Raw genomic sequence first — 17,216 nt, forward strand, 5'->3', positions numbered from 1 at the left:
TGACTGCAGAAACTCCTGGTCGCTCCGGTATCTATCAGTGCCCGGAAGTGTTTGCCGGCTATTCTGACCTCAACTAACGGACGGTTATCATTACAGGTAGTCGGTGCCAGTGGAGTCAAGATTCCGGGAGATGTGGTCGACTCCGCCTCCAATCTCCCCTTCAGTTTCCCGAACACGGACAGTCTCGTGAGAGAATGTTTTCCCTCTGGCATCGAGAACAGAAGATCTTCGGTGGCCTGCGACATTCTCGACGCATGTGGCCATATCCACCACATCGGAAACACTGTGTCTGGAAGGACACTCTCCTCCCTGATGGTGGTTCGGTCCGGTCAGCGTGGTTATTTTCGGCTGGACGGCGGGGTGGCGGTGTTGCAGGTCTGGATCGACTTTCGGACCTGTCTCCAGAAGTCGGACGGTGTGATTCCTGTCGCTGGGCTATTGACTCTCTCGACTTGGGTGGCTCAGGACGGCTTTCCCTCGGCGGAGAAAGTCGTGTCTGGTTGGCTTGTGTCGGCGGTACTGATTCCCTGTGATCGATTGTTGGGTGAACCTGCTCTCCGGTATCCATAGAAAAACTTGCTTGACATCGGTTCAGTTGACGGGGACTGTACGTCAGGTGAGGTTCTTCCACAAAACCTGGTTTGGAGGGTGGCCGGGTGTACTGGCTCATCTGCCACTGGACCAGTTCAAAAACTTTTCCCTTACGGAGAAGTTCATCATAAGTCTTGGTCTCCTGGAAGGCCAAGGCTTGCTGTAAGGGCGGGATCAACCTCTGTCGGATAAGCCGGATCTGCTCCACCTCGGATGGTTTTGCATAGGTGAGTTTCTGGAATAAGTTCTGCATCCGGGTAACATATAGAAGCAACTTTTCTTCAGGGCCTTGTGTTCGCCCTTTTATTTCCTCCAACAGATTCTCCTCGTAGTTAACTGGCAGAAATGCTTCTTTCAGTTATTTGCCAAAATCCTCCCAGTCCTCGAAAGTACCTCTCCGGGGAATGAACCAATCCCTCGCATCCTTTCGTAGTAATTCATACACTGATTCAAAAACTTGTTCCAGGGATACTTTACGAGATTCAGCCAGTCTCTCCACTTCTTCAAGAAATCCGGTTACACTACCAGTGCCATCAAAGGAGATGTTCCATTTGTGTACCGGAACAGTTGGTACTGTTGATCGAGACTCCGGTTCTGATCTGGCAGGTGTTGTGATAATTGGCCGGTCAAAATTTATCCACGGTGCAGGTAAGTGTGGAAAAGACACCCTTCGTGTGGAATTAACCCATCTACTTTGTGTCGGGCCCTCAGGTGTTGCTGTCCCACAATCCTGCGACTGTGTGAGAGCTATCGCTGGTAATTGTTGCAGTAATGCTCTACATGTCTGCCTTGTCTCATTCATGACCCGTTCTAATGTTAGTCCAAGAGCTAGTGAACCCTGGGAGTAACGATCTCCCTGTAAGGTTAGAAATTTGTATACTTACGATTTATGACATGCTAAGAGCAATAGCCATGACCTGGCAGGCGTCAGCCCTGCACGTCATCAGCCCCTTTATTTTTTGGACTGTTAAGTAAATTGAGTTTCAAAACTTGTTTCTGTAAATTTGAAAATTTAATAGGATAAAGTTTATTTATTGTACATCTTGAAAAAAGTTGACAGGCGATTACAATAAGCAGAAGTATATGACATATCAATTAGAAAACGTACAGTTGATGAGGTAAAATAAACTTTATCCTGTATACTTAAAATTTTTATATGTTTTCAAGTAAACGTCTCAGAGTAAATATGTACAATGCCAGGCGGTTTTGAACAGCATAAGACCTTGACAGGCGAGGGGACAGCTGCTAAGGGCGTGCAAATAAGAAATGTTACATGAACGCAAATACAGTAAATGCAATGTATTTTATTGGGTTTATGCAATCTACATTATTTTTAACATTCATTTTCTTCAGCATCACCCGAAATTTCGCTATCACTGTTTTCATCATCATCTGATTCTTCAACAATGTTTTCCTCATCTGAAAATAGTAAAAAAAAATATTTTAATGAATCAATAAGGTTGTTAAGAATTAAATATAAAGCTCAATTACATAGGACTGCGTATTAAATGTTACGGAATAAAATAGTTGTATGTTACCTGAAATGCATTCCTCAGTTTCAGTCGATTGTGCTGTGGCAGTATCAGCAGGTCCTTGTAAAAGTATGTCGTATATAGAAGATGGAACCGTATTCCCCTCAAACCAATTAAATTCGTAACAACTATCAATTAAGTTCCAACCGTTATTTTCAGGTGTAAGAATTGTTGGTTCTTTTAAATTACAATTTCGCCATATATTTGTAATGTAGGCAGTTCTCAATAATTGTTGATGTAGTTCACGTTTGCAGGGTGGTAAATTCGATGGATCATAGCTTACTACTTTTTTCATAAACACTTTAGGATTATTTGTGTTGTACGTAGCAAGGAACTTTTCATAACGTGCATAACTTGCAAATATTGCAGAAATCGAGTGTATATCAGAAAGCATTCAAAGAATTAGGAAACGCAGAAATAGTACAGAAGAAAGAAAAAATTTTTCCGATACTAGAGAAATTTGTGTAGGATCCACAATAGTGTAAATATTGTAAATAAATGTTGTCGTTCATGGAAGACTTTAGAAATTCGAACTTTCCGAAGTCTTTCGTTGAAGAAAATAGGTCACAGATTTGCGCCTTGAAGAAAAGCAGATTTCTAAAGAAATCTGTTTCCTATAGAAACAATAGATAATTAGATTTATCGCCAACCCCTACAGATGTTAAGAGAAAGGTCTGAACTTTATGGCAACAGCATGTGTAACATTAAGTCATTGACGCTGGCGTGAATAAAGCTTCTTTTTAACATTGAGATACGCCAGATGACGTTTGCTGATTGATGGGACAATTTGAAGACGGGGTAAGTACCATCCCAAGACTTGGTACTGCTGGAGTCCCATTGGCCCAAAAGTAAAAGAGACATCCCCTAAGTTTTCCAATCAGATATGTGGGTGGGCCTTGAAGCTTTAAAATCATTGTTCTTTCCGGAAAACAGACATTCAGAGATTCAGAGATTGAGATTCAGAGATTCATTCAGAGAGTTAGATTCAGAGATAGATTCAGATATAGATTCAGATTGATTCGCTAAGTGTCGGGTTAAGTTTTGAATATAGACGAAAGACAAATCTTGAAACTGCACATAGTTTTCGAATTGAGATGCACATGTTGAACTTCAGATCGATAGTTCTGATAGGCATTGAGATTTCAGTGGTCAATTCCTCAATAACTGTTGGATCAATTCGACCCAAATCTCCAAACTGTACACAGTTTCCGAATTGAGATGCACATGTTGAATTTCAGTTCGATAGTTCAGATAGGAAATGAGATTTCAGTGGACGATTCGCTAAAGTATGATTTCAATTCCTAAAGAACTATTGTATCAAGTCGACCAAGATCTTGAAACTGCACACAGTTTTCGAATTGAGATGCACATGTTGAATTTCAGTTCGATAGTTCAGATAGGAATTGAGATTTCAGTGGTCGATTCGCTTAAGTATGATTTCAATTCCTAAGGAACTATTGGATCAAGTCGACCCAAATCTTGAAACTGCACACAGTTTTTGAATTGAAATTTTCCTCTAGATGGAGCATGAGAGGTGGTCTTACACATTCGAGGCTTCTCACTGAGAGACCACCCTCTGTGCCTGAGGTCAAAAAACTCTTAGCTCTCGAGAGGTAACAACTGAGTCTAGTGACTGGAGCAATGACTGGCCATTTGTTTAATAAACACTCAAATAGAATGGTACTGACTAGCTTTTCCCTGTGCCGCTGGTGCAGGAGCACGGAGGAAACAGTTGAACACATTTTGTTCTTCTGTATCAACCTTGAAGACTTAAGGATGACACACCTAGGAAACAGAACACCCACAACTCCTATTGTGAGAGAGACACCTCTCTGTCGACTTGTGGCATTTTTGTCAGCATGTCACGGAGTTTAAGTTCTCCAACTACAATCGGACGAACAATGGGTCACGAGGCCTCAGTTCAGCCCGGTGGGGCACCCCACGTAGAAGAAGAAGAAGAATGGCTGAAAATGATTTTACTGTTTAATTATCATATATTATTTGAGAATAGAAGAGTTAGATGAATAGAACAGAGGCAGTCAGCATACGCTCAAAATGCGGATATTGTAATTTTTTATACAGCAATGCGCGTCGCTGACAGGTGTCTACCTACCTACCTGAACTTGCGAGTTGTGACTCATGTACCTACATACTCAACACTAAATCATATTCAATTGTGAGCCATTACAAAACTCTTGCCGATTTTTGTCGACAGTTCTGGGACTAACAGAATGTAAGATGAAGGGGGAAGGATGCGTTTTAAAGCCTCTCCACTCAAATGCCAACCTTACCTACTCGCAGTTTTTACAAACGAGACTCTGACGACCGAACACGAGCGGTATAACTTCGATAGGTCGAGCAGTTCAAATACTTGGGAAGCTTCATTAACACTCTTTGGCTAACCTGAACAGAGAAATATACAACTGTATTTCGGCCTCACGGACATTCTCGAAACTAAAGGACAGAGTGTTTCAAAATCACGAGATCAATCTGAAGACTCAAACAGCTGCTTAGTGGTCCTCCTAACGCTTCTTTACGGAAGCGAAATCTGGAGGCTCTACAGACGACATATTAAATAGCTTGAACAAACAAAACAACGTCGTCTGAGACAAATTATGCACATAGTTCTATGAAGTTTCAAATGCAGAAGTCTTGCAGCGCGCAAGTTGTATAACTATTGAGACTCAAGTAACGAGGTCCCTTCTCAGATGGAATGGCCACATTCTGAGGATGCAAGACACAAGACTCCACAAAAAAGCTCTGTGTGGCGAATTCACCCTGAGAGCTCGGAAACCAGGAGGCGGTTTAAGCGGTTTGAGGATATACTGCATCAATCTCTAATATCAGTTAATACCAATCATAACTGGGAACAACTAGCGTTAGACAGATCACAGTGGAGGTCTCTCGTCCACAGTTATAATGGAGACTCCAGAGAAATACAGCGGCGGCCAGATCTGGTCAGTGACTATCCATCCCCGGAGTGTGATTTTGATCACTTATTCTTCAGATAGTTTAAAAGTTTAAACCTATATCTGTGGTATCTACATGCTCAATCTGTGGGTCACGGGTGGGTTTTTTCAGTCTCAGTAGGGCACACAGTCGCAAGTAGCCCTAAGGATTTTTTTTTGCAGTCTTTTTGTAGATATATTCTTGGTAACGAGAAACAGCAATGAATGAATAAATGAACAGAATTCCAGATCTGCAGGGTATGTACAAGATGGAATTTGTACGGATGGAATTTATGGCGCTTTGAAATGTTCAAAATGCTACGCTGAGAACCAGACTCTGTTGCAAGTTGCCTCGTACTCGATCTTGGATTGAGAGCCACCGGAACAAGAACTGTCACATTCACCCCTTCATTCAGTTTTACATTTCACTTTTTACTACACACTGAACCAGTTTCTCGGAACTATGCCATCAACTCGAATACGTACTTTCGATTTACATTTCGATCCAAATAAAGCTTATTGAATAGTTCAGCCGTTCTCTTAGCTTAGCACATAGGTTATTTTCGAAAGAAGTGAAATAATTTCCAGCCTCTCTGTAATTGTGTATTGTGTGTATTGTGATTTCGAATGAACGCAGGATAAACAATTGAACTAATCGACGAAAGAAATTAAGTGAAATGAAAATCGTGGTTTCATTGTGATTTGATTGCAATAAACGGCTGGAGGACACAAGAATAATCTTTAATTAGATATAACAAATAAGGAATTATCAACAGTTTCATTCCGAACACGAGGTAAATCAATAAGTGCCGATATTTGTAGATTGAAAATTCTTCGCCAATAAATGTCGAAGTAACAGAAACAAGTACTAAAAAATACAGAAATTCAGAATCAAAGAATATGACATCTTTGAGAAAAATTTATGGAAGATCGCAGGTGATTCGAGGAAAAACCATTAATTATTGAATTTTATCAAATAACTAGCTGACCCGGCAAACCTAGTTTTGCCATTTAAATTATTTCTAGGGTAGATAATAATAACTAACTCATCGTGATTGCTCGATTGGTCGTAAGAAAAAGGAATGCCTTTTTTTCTGTTCTGTACAATTTTTTTTGGGAATATTTTGTTATATAAACCTTGCCCTAACAATAATAAACACAACAAAAAAAGAATTGTCCAATTTGGTGCGATCGTTTGAACAATAAAGCATTTTGAAGTAATAGTTCCTCTTTTATTAATATAGATTTTTCATATCAGAAAGCTTAAGTGATGTGCTTACAAATGATATATCACATGGCCAATTTTTCCCTATTGAAAATTCGAGAGGGATAACCACCCCGCTTAGGGGGTGGCTATTTCACTTCTTAAATGTCTAAGAACCCATAGTTCTAAAATAAAATTTTTTTCACAATTTCAAGAAAATATTCTGTAATATTATGAACATCCATTAATTAGTCAAATTCGATAAGATTTTCGAAAAAAGAACAAAGATAAGCTTTCATAATATGAGGTATTACACAACCTATCTTCCCTATTCAAAAGTTGAGCTGCCACGTTCAAGGGAAGGCTATTTTACTACTAAATTATGAAACAAAAAGTGCCCCCCTTCAAACAAAAATCGCCGTTTTCAACGAATGTGACCAATTCGCCACATTCTGTTTCGTTTTCAAATGGTCCTCCTATAAGTTCACCGTGACTTATCCCCTTACACCTGCGAACAAGATATTGAAAACAGAAACTCATGAAATACAGTGTTGCCGAAAACACGGAAGACCAAAGTACGGTGTACTGAAAAATTTTGTATAATCGAGGAGGACCGATCCTATGTAGAACGCTCAAAAATATACAACTCAATATACGCGTGAAAGCGCCCTCCTGGTTCAACGCGACAACTGCCGGAACTAAAGTATTCAAAATCGACAAAAATCAGATATATATATATATATATATATATATATATATATATATATATATATATATATATATATATATATATATATATATATATATATATATATATATATATATATATATATATATATATATATATATATATATATATATATATATATGACTAACATCGAGTTCCGTGACATTTCCTATCAGCTAACGGCTAGTTCCAAGACAATTGTATAGTTCCGGGACGGTCTTGGAATTGACATTATGTCTAATGTTGACTTCCAGGACCCAAATATCAGTTCCAAGACAGTCTTGGAATTGATATTATGACTAATGTTGCCTTCCAGGACCCTAATTAGGGTAATATACTGCTTACTTCCAGGACGGTCTTGGCATTGTAGTTTTCAAATATAGAAATATGTATTTCTCACGTTTAATTAATCCCAATTGCGTTTTTTCAAATTCCACTATATATCATTCGAAATCCTGCAAATTAGAAATAATGATCACCTGCGAAAAAGATTGAATACGTTTTCATTATCTCATTTTCGTTTTATAGAATATTGTGCTATATTCTCTTCTCAGTATTATAACCAGAAATATTGCAGAAGCATTTCCATTTACACAAGGAATGAAAATGGTTTTCTCATATATGTAAAAGCACCAGAGATGAAATTTTGCCAGCAAAGTTTGTCGATTGTAAATGAAAGCTTGGTGCATGGCAATTTTGCGAATGTTGATAATCACGCGCCATGAGGCAAATGATTTGGAAAAAAATGTCTTGGGCGAATTTGCCGAACAACAAAATCCTTGAATATTAAGCCTGAATTTTTATGTCGATTAGTATTCGACATGACTATTTCACGAGAAAATTTGTTGAAAAGTAATATAGTCATCATAGTGGCTTATTTTTCGAATGAATGGAGGACAAATACGTCAAAGGACTCCATCTTCAATTTACTGATATATGCTAAATATTAATTTCCTAAGCTATCGTGAATTCGAGAAATGTCAAAAATTTTATTATACAGGGTGATTTATTGGGAATTTCGCATACACTCATGATATTTATGGGTCTACCATTCTTTGTAACCATGATACAAACTGGTTAACTAATTTTCTCAATTTTTTGAATTAATTTTGACTTATCAACCACCACATACATTTCGTGATATTTGATTTGTATGTTCAATGTCAGGAGTGCTATCGATTACCATAATAAAAAAATTTCTCATTTCAGGTCCGCCTCGAAAAAATTTAATGTATATGAATATTTTGAAATCTTGTTCACAAAATTGGAAAGACTAGACAAAAATAAGTGAGATTAAATGTATACCTGTAAGCTTGATTCAAACCTAGATGTTTCGAAATTATTGACAGATAATTTGCAGTAGCTTCAGGAGAGTTAATGTTGGTTATCTTCTTTAGATAAAAGTTGAATACCTTACATCAGTTGTAGATTTCAAAAAAATCAACATGCAGTAGTTGGGAATCTCTCGAAGGACTTAACGGATAATTACAAGAATGTTAAATTCTTCAACAAAAATCATCTTGCATCAATAGAAGTCGAAAGAATTGAAGGAAGTTTCAAGGCAAGAGGAACAGATGAATTAACAATTAATAGGTTGGATCGCATTCATAGAAGTTTATTTTTAATACTTTCATATAATAATAATTATATATTTATTCCACGATGAGATTCATCGAAAATCCTGTAAGGTGGTAACTTTTCGCATTCGTTCACCATAAAATAAAATTCTCAAATGCCACCACTTTTTTGGGTCTCCCAATAGAAAAAAATTCTTTGTCATTCTTTTCACTCACAATATTTCTGATTGTGAAAACAATCAGCTGAAATATAAGTCGTTGAGATTCAGATGAATCATTATATAAATTCGCTTACATTGAATATGTTTGCTACGGTCAGATATATTGTAGATAGAGGGTGTAGGGTTACCTAATATTTAAATGAGCGGACCTGAATTCTAAATAGCACTTCCTGAAACCCTGTTGTCTCTCTTTTTCAATCACTTTCGTCATTTTTGTAATGTTAATGAATATTAGTTGTGGCCACGGCGTTATGACATTAACGACATTTCATGAGTGCCAACCTTACTCCGTTCTAGTTACAAAAACTTGAGAAAATTATTTTATGTCCAACCGAGTGCTAAAATAAAAGTGAATGGAGTATACTACATACACATTCCTGTTATTTCCAAACTATCAAAACGCATTTCCAGTGGAATGTAAAAGAACTGTGGTATTTCTATTATAGATTCATCCCCATTTGAAAGAGGAAATATTCATACTGAATGCAATTATACGGTATTATATACATGTATTTGATTCTTATACGAAAGAAATTCATAGCAAGGGCAGACCTGTACTAAAGCGACTGATACTTGATCTTGATGATATGTCCATTGAGTTTCGAGAAAAAATATGAAATAGGTAAATTTTAATTTCTCAACTTGGGAACTTTCGATGAAAATTCTAAAGTTATAACGTCTTCGGGGCTAGGAGTTGTGACGTCATCGATGTTTTTCTGAATACCGAAATGTCATAAGTAATACCAAAGAGAAAGTTTCCCCACTCCCTAAAGCTCTTTTTGTCCTCTATTCATTATATAAACATTCGGAAATTTCACTGCATAGGCGTCAATGACGGACGGACCTGGTGAATGTGTATATATTTATATACAGGGCGAGTCTTTGCTTTGTAAAAATATTTCACAGTAAATTATTGAGGTCGAAAGAAAAAAATTTTCATGTACAATATTTTTTACGATTTAGCCCTGATAAAAAGATATAGGTAGATTTTAAAAGAATTGCATGCGATGAAAGTAGCCTGTTTTTCGAATTTCACCGATAGTTTTTATTTATGAACGACAACATACTCGAAAACATAATAACATTTAATTATGTTTTTCAACAACCTCTATCTTTTAAACCGAGCCGATTTGGAAAAAATGGTAAAGGAAAAAAGTGTTTCCTTTGACCTCAAGAATCTACTGTAAAATATTTGTACGAGTCAAAGACTCACTCTGTATATGCTTAAATTTTTTTTTATTGAAAACAGAAAAATGATACAAGTTTATCACAACACAAAAACGAAAATATTATAATCTTAATAAAATGGTTGTTCATTACACTGTGGAATGAGAAAAGGGCTTCAGGCGTTGCCCAAAACTCGAATGTCTGAAATATTTGGTTAGAGAGGAAGACGCTTCATTAACTATTTTTTTATGTTTGTAATTTGTAACATTTCTCCAAATACAATGCTGAATTGACCCTTCGTACATTGGAAAATCAAGTTTTGTTTTTTAGGGAATGGAAATTCTTTTGAAAGATCCTCCGTAAATTTGCACTTAATTTTTTTATTATCCATCTCAAATTTTCTCTAGAAATATACTGAATTAAATTCAAGATTTTGACGGACATTTCGACGGACGTTTTCCAGTGACGGACTTCTTGGACGATTGACGGACTGTCCGTCACAATGAGGGACGCCTGGTCACCCAAAGTTATGGATAATGCACGATGATACAGTATTGCATATCCATCAGTGGAAGTACACAAACATAAAGTTTCTGATTGTGCAAATTGGATTCAGTCCTGAACATCCAGAAATTTATGGATGCTCGAAAATGATATATCCAGTTTTCGTACAGAAAAGTATAAAATTTAAGAACAGATATTTCGATCCATTTCTGAATATCCAAAAGATGTTCAATAACGTACGTATATGGATGTTCGACGGACGTCCCTTATTGAAAGTGCATTGGGCTTCCTATGGATATACAGGAAAGTACAATTATGGAGAATTCTTGTTGATCCAAAAATGTACATCCACTGGACGTACATTAACTTACAATTGCTTATTGTAGAAATAAGATCCGGCCCTGTACATCCTACGAATGTTGAGAAATGAATAATTATTGATGCTCGAAAATGATACATCTATTTGTCGTAGTCGTACAGAAAAGTACACTTTCTGGAAGCAGATATTTAGATCCAGATCCGAACTTCCAATAGATGTACAATCATGAATAATTTACGTTGATCCAAAAATGTACGTTGAATGGACGTACATCAACGTACACTTTCTGATTGAACAAATAGGATCCAGTCCTGCACATCCTACGAATGTTGAGAAATATAGGTACAATTATGGACCCTCGAAAATGATACATCCAGTTGTCGTACAGAAAAGTACAATCTCTGGAGGCAAATAGTTGACATACAATTCTGATCATCCAAAAGATGTAAAATCATGGATAATTCACGTTAATCTAAAAATATGGCTGAATAACCATGCTGATTGTAGAAATAAGACACGGTCCTGTTCATCCTACGAATGTTGAGAAATGAATAATTATGGATACTCTAAAATGATACATCCAGTTGTCGTACACATGGGCGCCCGCAGAAACCCGCAGAAATTTTTCTCAGGGGGGGCAAAATATCATCTACGATTAGTTTTACTGAAAGAAAAATTTCTCTAACGGTGTCTATCAGAATCTCAGGGGGGGCCGTGGCCCCCCCTGGCCCCCTCCTGGCCTCCCCCTGCGGGCGCCCATGGTCGTACAGAAAAGTACAATTTCTGGAAGCAGATATTCAGATCCAGATCCGAACTTCCAATAGATGTACAATCATGAATAACTTACGTTGATCCAAAAATGTACGTTGAATGGACGTACAATTTACGATAGTACAATAAAGATCCAGATTTGTGTATCCAGAAGATGTCCAATAAGAAACGCATATAGATATTTGTCCAACATCCTTTATTTAAAATTAAATGGACATCCGTAAAACGTCCATTTATGAACGTACAGTAAAGGTCCAGAAATGTACATCCATTGGACTTGGACCATGTAAGGTCCGTGGATGTTTGTACTTCATTTGGATATAAAATGGGCGTCTATTGGACGTCATGTGCTGTATGGAAAGCTTGTTGGAAAAGACATTTAATTTTGTGTAAATTTTGGAGATAATTGTGCTTTTTGAAAATTTGATGTACAGTGTGCTACAAGATGTGAAATAAAAAACTCTCAGTACGGACCCGCGCTATCAAAAAATCATTATAATTGAATCATCGTCATTTTCCAATGCTTTTATTTGTTGACATTTCCACGAAAACCTATAAAGGTGTTCAAGAGTTATGCCGACTGAAAGTTTTTGATGACATACTTACAAAAAACATCTCTCGAATGAATATACTCAGGACATATTTCGAAAACTGATTCAGACTTTCAATTCAAAATGTCCTGCATCTGCACTGAAAGCCTGTGCAATTATCCGTAAAACACCCTGTTTCTTCTACTTTCTTCGTTCTGTTCAGGTATATTAACCCATTTATGTATGAGAGAGATGGTTTCTGAACATATAAAATGTTTAATTACCAGGACATTCCTGCAGCTGCAGTTGTAACATTAGGGAGTTGTATATTATGTGTCAAGGTAAGAATGAATATCCGATGCGAGTGAATCATCAGAGTATCGAATTTTCATGCTAACCGAGATACAGATTAATATACTTTCCACGCCAGGCTAAATATTGAATCATTCAATTGAAAAATGAATAAAACATTTCGAATACTCCAATGAATATGATAGATCATCAAAGATTTTATTCTCTATGTTTCCGAATGTATTTCCTAATGTTCATTACGTAACAAGTGATGGTATGAAATTCAGTCAAAGTGCTTTCGGAATCAGGTGCTGCAATATTTTATTATGTATCACACTCGGTATCAATAATCAAGTGATGGAATGCTTACATTTTGTGATCAAACAATTCGAAACTAGAAGAGCTTTACTTTACATCACTCTTGGAGAAAATTCATTTAAACGATTTTTTTTAATTTGGGAGAAGAAAAGTTGTTCTACTCTACTCTATTCTATGAGTTGAGCTGAAAATTTGAAACCCATACTAAGGGAGGTCTATAAAATTTTCCATTTACCAATTTTTTGTGGTGGCCATTTAGAATTTGAAACTTTTTTAGTAGTGTACTGTATTCAACTAGTCTAACCTAATCGACAGGTTGAGTCAAAAATGTGTACCTACTCAGCTTTCTGGGGGTGATAGTATATTGAAAAAAAGCTAGAGTTTGATAAATAACCTAATGGCCTAAAATGCATATTGAGAAAGATATATACTTCTAAAGTTGATAAAATTAAAAAGAATTCTCCGCATAAGTTCTAACCGGTATATTCCACCAGATTGAAATTTCGTGCATAAATGTATTTCTTATAATACATTTTTTTTATTACATTTCTACATTTCTGATATTGTTATAACGGGTGTTTTTAGAGGGTGAATCGTGATTTTTTGCGACAACTTCTTTGGTTGTATTCGTTTTGATGAAAAAAATTGAAGCATTCTATGGAGCGAAGAATATTACATGAAGAAGGTACTTTTATCCAAATAAAAAAATTGAATCGTTTTCGAGATATTTGAGTTTATGTAGTCACATGATGTTAGCAGATTCTTTCATCGCCAGACTCATCGATAACGATATTTCAGCAGGCCATGATCAATTTTGTTCTTAATTTTGACGTTCATGTCATGAACATTGTTGTAGTTAATTTTTCGTGTGGTTTTTCTGCTTATTTTTTGCTATTTTCAACTGGAATTTTAAGAAATGGAAGGTTATTCGTTCTCTGAACAAACTGATATGCTTTTGATGCTTGGCGAGTGCTTCGGAAATGCAAATGCTGCTGTAAGTTTTATGCAGAGATGATTATATCATCGACAAAATTCAGAACAGAATTGTTCATGGCCTGCTAAAACATCGTCATCGATGGATCTCGCGATGAATGAATCTGCTGACATCATGTGACAACAAGAACTCAAATATCTCGAAAACGGTTCGATTTTTTGTATTTGGAGAAGAGTACCTGTTTCATGTAATTTTCTTCGCTCCACCGAATGCTTCTATTTTTTTCAACAGAACGAATACAATGAAAGAAGTACCAAAAATATTATGATTCACCCTCTAAGAACACCCTTTCTAACAATATCAGACAGAAATATAGAAGTGTAATAAAAAATTGTATTTCAACAACATACATTTATGCACGAAATTTCAACCGTTTAACAGTTATGCGGAGAAATTAATTTTATCAACTTTGGAAGGATATATCTACCTTAATATGCATTTTGGACTAGGAGTTTATATCAGACTATACTTACTTTTCAATGTACTATCACCCCCAGAAAGCTCGGTACACATTTTTGACTTACCCTGTATATACCAAAACTGAGCGAGTTGTGAGAATAAAATATTCAGATCGTCATTGGGAAATGACGATGGAATTGTGCGAATGGACTATGTAAAACGCCATCTTATGGCGCATCCATCTTCGATTTGGTTTTTTCGTGGCTCACTAAATTTTACTATCCGAGCTCCTTCATTTTATACCTTAATTGAGGCAGTTATGAGAAAAGACTGATCAAGTCACCATATACTGTGTTCAACTAACCGAGTCTTTCCATCACACGAAGATAATTGTACATTGTACTGTCACCGAATCTGAAGATTTGCTACACGTTTCAGGGCAATCGGTAGAAATCAAAAGTAGTTGAAAAAGGGGTTGCAAATGTTGAGCGGACAGTCACGTACTTACAGAGCATCTGTAATAGAGGCCCGTTTTGAAAATTATGTATAATGATATACAGGGTGTTGTTTCGACACGGAGCCTACCTAATTATTTTTTTGAAGCCGGACATGCGATGAGTAATTTTTGGAATTCGCTATCTCGGAAACTAATTGATTTAAAATAAGATAAGTTTAATCAATACCAATCAGAATTGTGACGAAAAAATATTCAATAATAAAAAGGTACCTAAGGCCGATGAAGAAAGGAACTTTGTGTGGTTAGGACTTTAAAGTAAATAATTCATTCTTAATTTTTTTCATAGTAGGAGAAATTTCGTATCCTAACATTTTCTACTAAGTTTATTACTTCAGAACATTTAATCAACACATGTCCACCATGTATAATTATTCAAAATGAGGAAATCTAGGCAATCAACATTAAACAACTTTTTTAGGCAAGGTCTTGGAACTAGACATTGCATGCAAAAATTGATATAAAAGTTGCCCGAAATGAAATCGGCATCTGTTTACTACAAAACACGTGTTCATGCTGATAAGAAGGGTTCAAACTTTTCTACCTGATTCGAGCTTTTTAGGAACGAATTGCTCAAGATGCGTTCGAGTAACATTTCGTTTTGCGTGTTATATTGGATAAAATTGAATTTATGCCATGGATGATTCGAGAATTATTGATGTCCGGAATGCTCCAGAATGATGAAAATTTTCAGATTTCATTGAAACTCTTGCGAAAACTGTCTCGTATATTGTCAAGTTCATATTTTAATTCATTCAGAACTTTGAAGTTCGGCAAGTAATGATGTAAATAATTCAATATTCTATTTGCCTCAAGACTCGAAACTTTTCGAGAAACGATTTATTTAATGATTTGATGACGAATAAATCAAAAAATTATGTGTGTTGATATTATATTTTCATTAATTGAAGAATATTTAGAATAATGAAGTTCAACAAATGATACGAAAAAGATACTTATTCAATTAACCTCATGATCCGAAACATTTCAGAATTTATTTCGTGTTTAGATAAAATCCGCTGCATATCGTTGTTCACAATACGACTGTCAATTTAGGACCATTTATAGAACGATTTAATTAATAGATCAATAGCTTTCGAAAATGTTGGTCAGTCTATGAACTGACAACTCATTTTGTCAAATGACGGATTTCAGTATCAGACTGCTACATAGTATAATGAGAGTTCAAAAAAAATTGTATAGACTAAAGAATTTAGATGGTTGATATTATGTGTCGCTAACAGTCAATCACATTTCCTTCAGCGCAGTTGTTGTTTTGAAGAAAAAGTAGTAGATTCTCGCAAAATCCGAAACTCTACATGAATAGGCCCAGTTGTTCAGTTCGGAATTAAAGTTTATCCTAGATTGATTTTGACATTTCAGTTCAGTTCGGTCAGATCAATCTAGGATCATCTTAAATCTCGGCCTCATCCTGAACTGAACAACCGAGCTCCTTCATTTTATACCTTAATTGAGGCAGTTATGAGAAAAACTGATCAAGTCACCATATACTGTGTTCAACTAACCGAGTCTTTCCATCACACGAAGATAATTGTACATTGTACTGTCACCGAATCTGAAGATTTGCTACACGTTTCAGGGCAATCGGTAGAAATCAAATGTAGTTGAAAAAGGGGTTTCAAATGTTGAGCGGACAGTCACGTACTTACAGAGCATGTGTAATAGAGGCTCGTTTTGAAAATTATGTATAATGATATACAGGGTGTTGTTTCGACACGGAGCCTACCTAATTATTTTTTTGAAGCCGGACATGCGATGAGTAATTTTTGGAATTCGCTATCTCGGAAACTAATTGATTTGAAATAAGATAAGTTTAATCAATACCAATCAGAATTGTGACGAAAAAATATTCAATAATAAAAAGGTACCTAAGGCCGATGAAGAAAGGAACTTTGTGTGGTTAGGACTTTGAAGTAAATAATTCATTCTTAATTTTTTTCATAGTAGGAGAAATTTCGTATCCTAACATTTTCTACTAAGTTTATTACTTCAGGACATATAATCAACACATGTCCACCATGTATAATTATTTAAAATGAGGAAATCTAGGCAATCAACATTAAACAACTTTTTTAGGCAATGTCTTGGAACTAGACATTGCATGCAAAAATTGATATAAAAGTTGAACAACAATGAGTATATTGAGTTTGATGTAACCAAAGCTTTCTCGAACTAATATATGGTAAAATGAAACGATATACAATCGGATGTATATGCTCTTTCCATATGTACAAAATGTCTTGGAACTCAACGTTAGTCATATATATATATATATATATATATATATATATATATATATATATATATATATATATATATATATATATATAACAAAAAGATTGATAAGGGGTGTGGGTAATTGAAAGGTGTTATTAAATAACTCTTCTTCATTTCATCTAGTCGACGTTTCAATCCCGATGGGGACCTTCTTCAGGACTCTAAAAAACACACAATATTAACAAAGGAAACACGCAATGTTGAAATGAAAATAGGTATTTGTTAATATTGCGAATGCAGCATTTTCTCATTGTTATATATATATATATATATATATATATATATATATATATATATATATATATATATAT

General features: G+C 35.7%; 1 protein-coding gene across 1 annotated transcript; it reads left to right on the forward strand.

Annotated features, from left to right (window-relative positions):
- Positions 1-759: 759 nt before the first annotated feature.
- Positions 760-1,439, forward strand: LOC123307044. The gene is made up of 2 exons (XM_044889246.1): positions 760-818; positions 1,058-1,439. The coding sequence occupies exons 1-2, from the start codon at positions 805-807 to the stop codon at positions 1,437-1,439; spliced, it is 396 nt and encodes a 131-aa protein (XP_044745181.1). The 5' UTR covers positions 760-804.
- The last annotated feature ends 15,777 nt before the right edge of the window (positions 1,440-17,216 follow it).

This window comes from Coccinella septempunctata, chromosome 2, assembly GCF_907165205.1.
Source record: "Coccinella septempunctata chromosome 2, icCocSept1.1, whole genome shotgun sequence".
NCBI lineage: Eukaryota > Metazoa > Arthropoda > Insecta > Coleoptera > Coccinellidae > Coccinella > Coccinella septempunctata.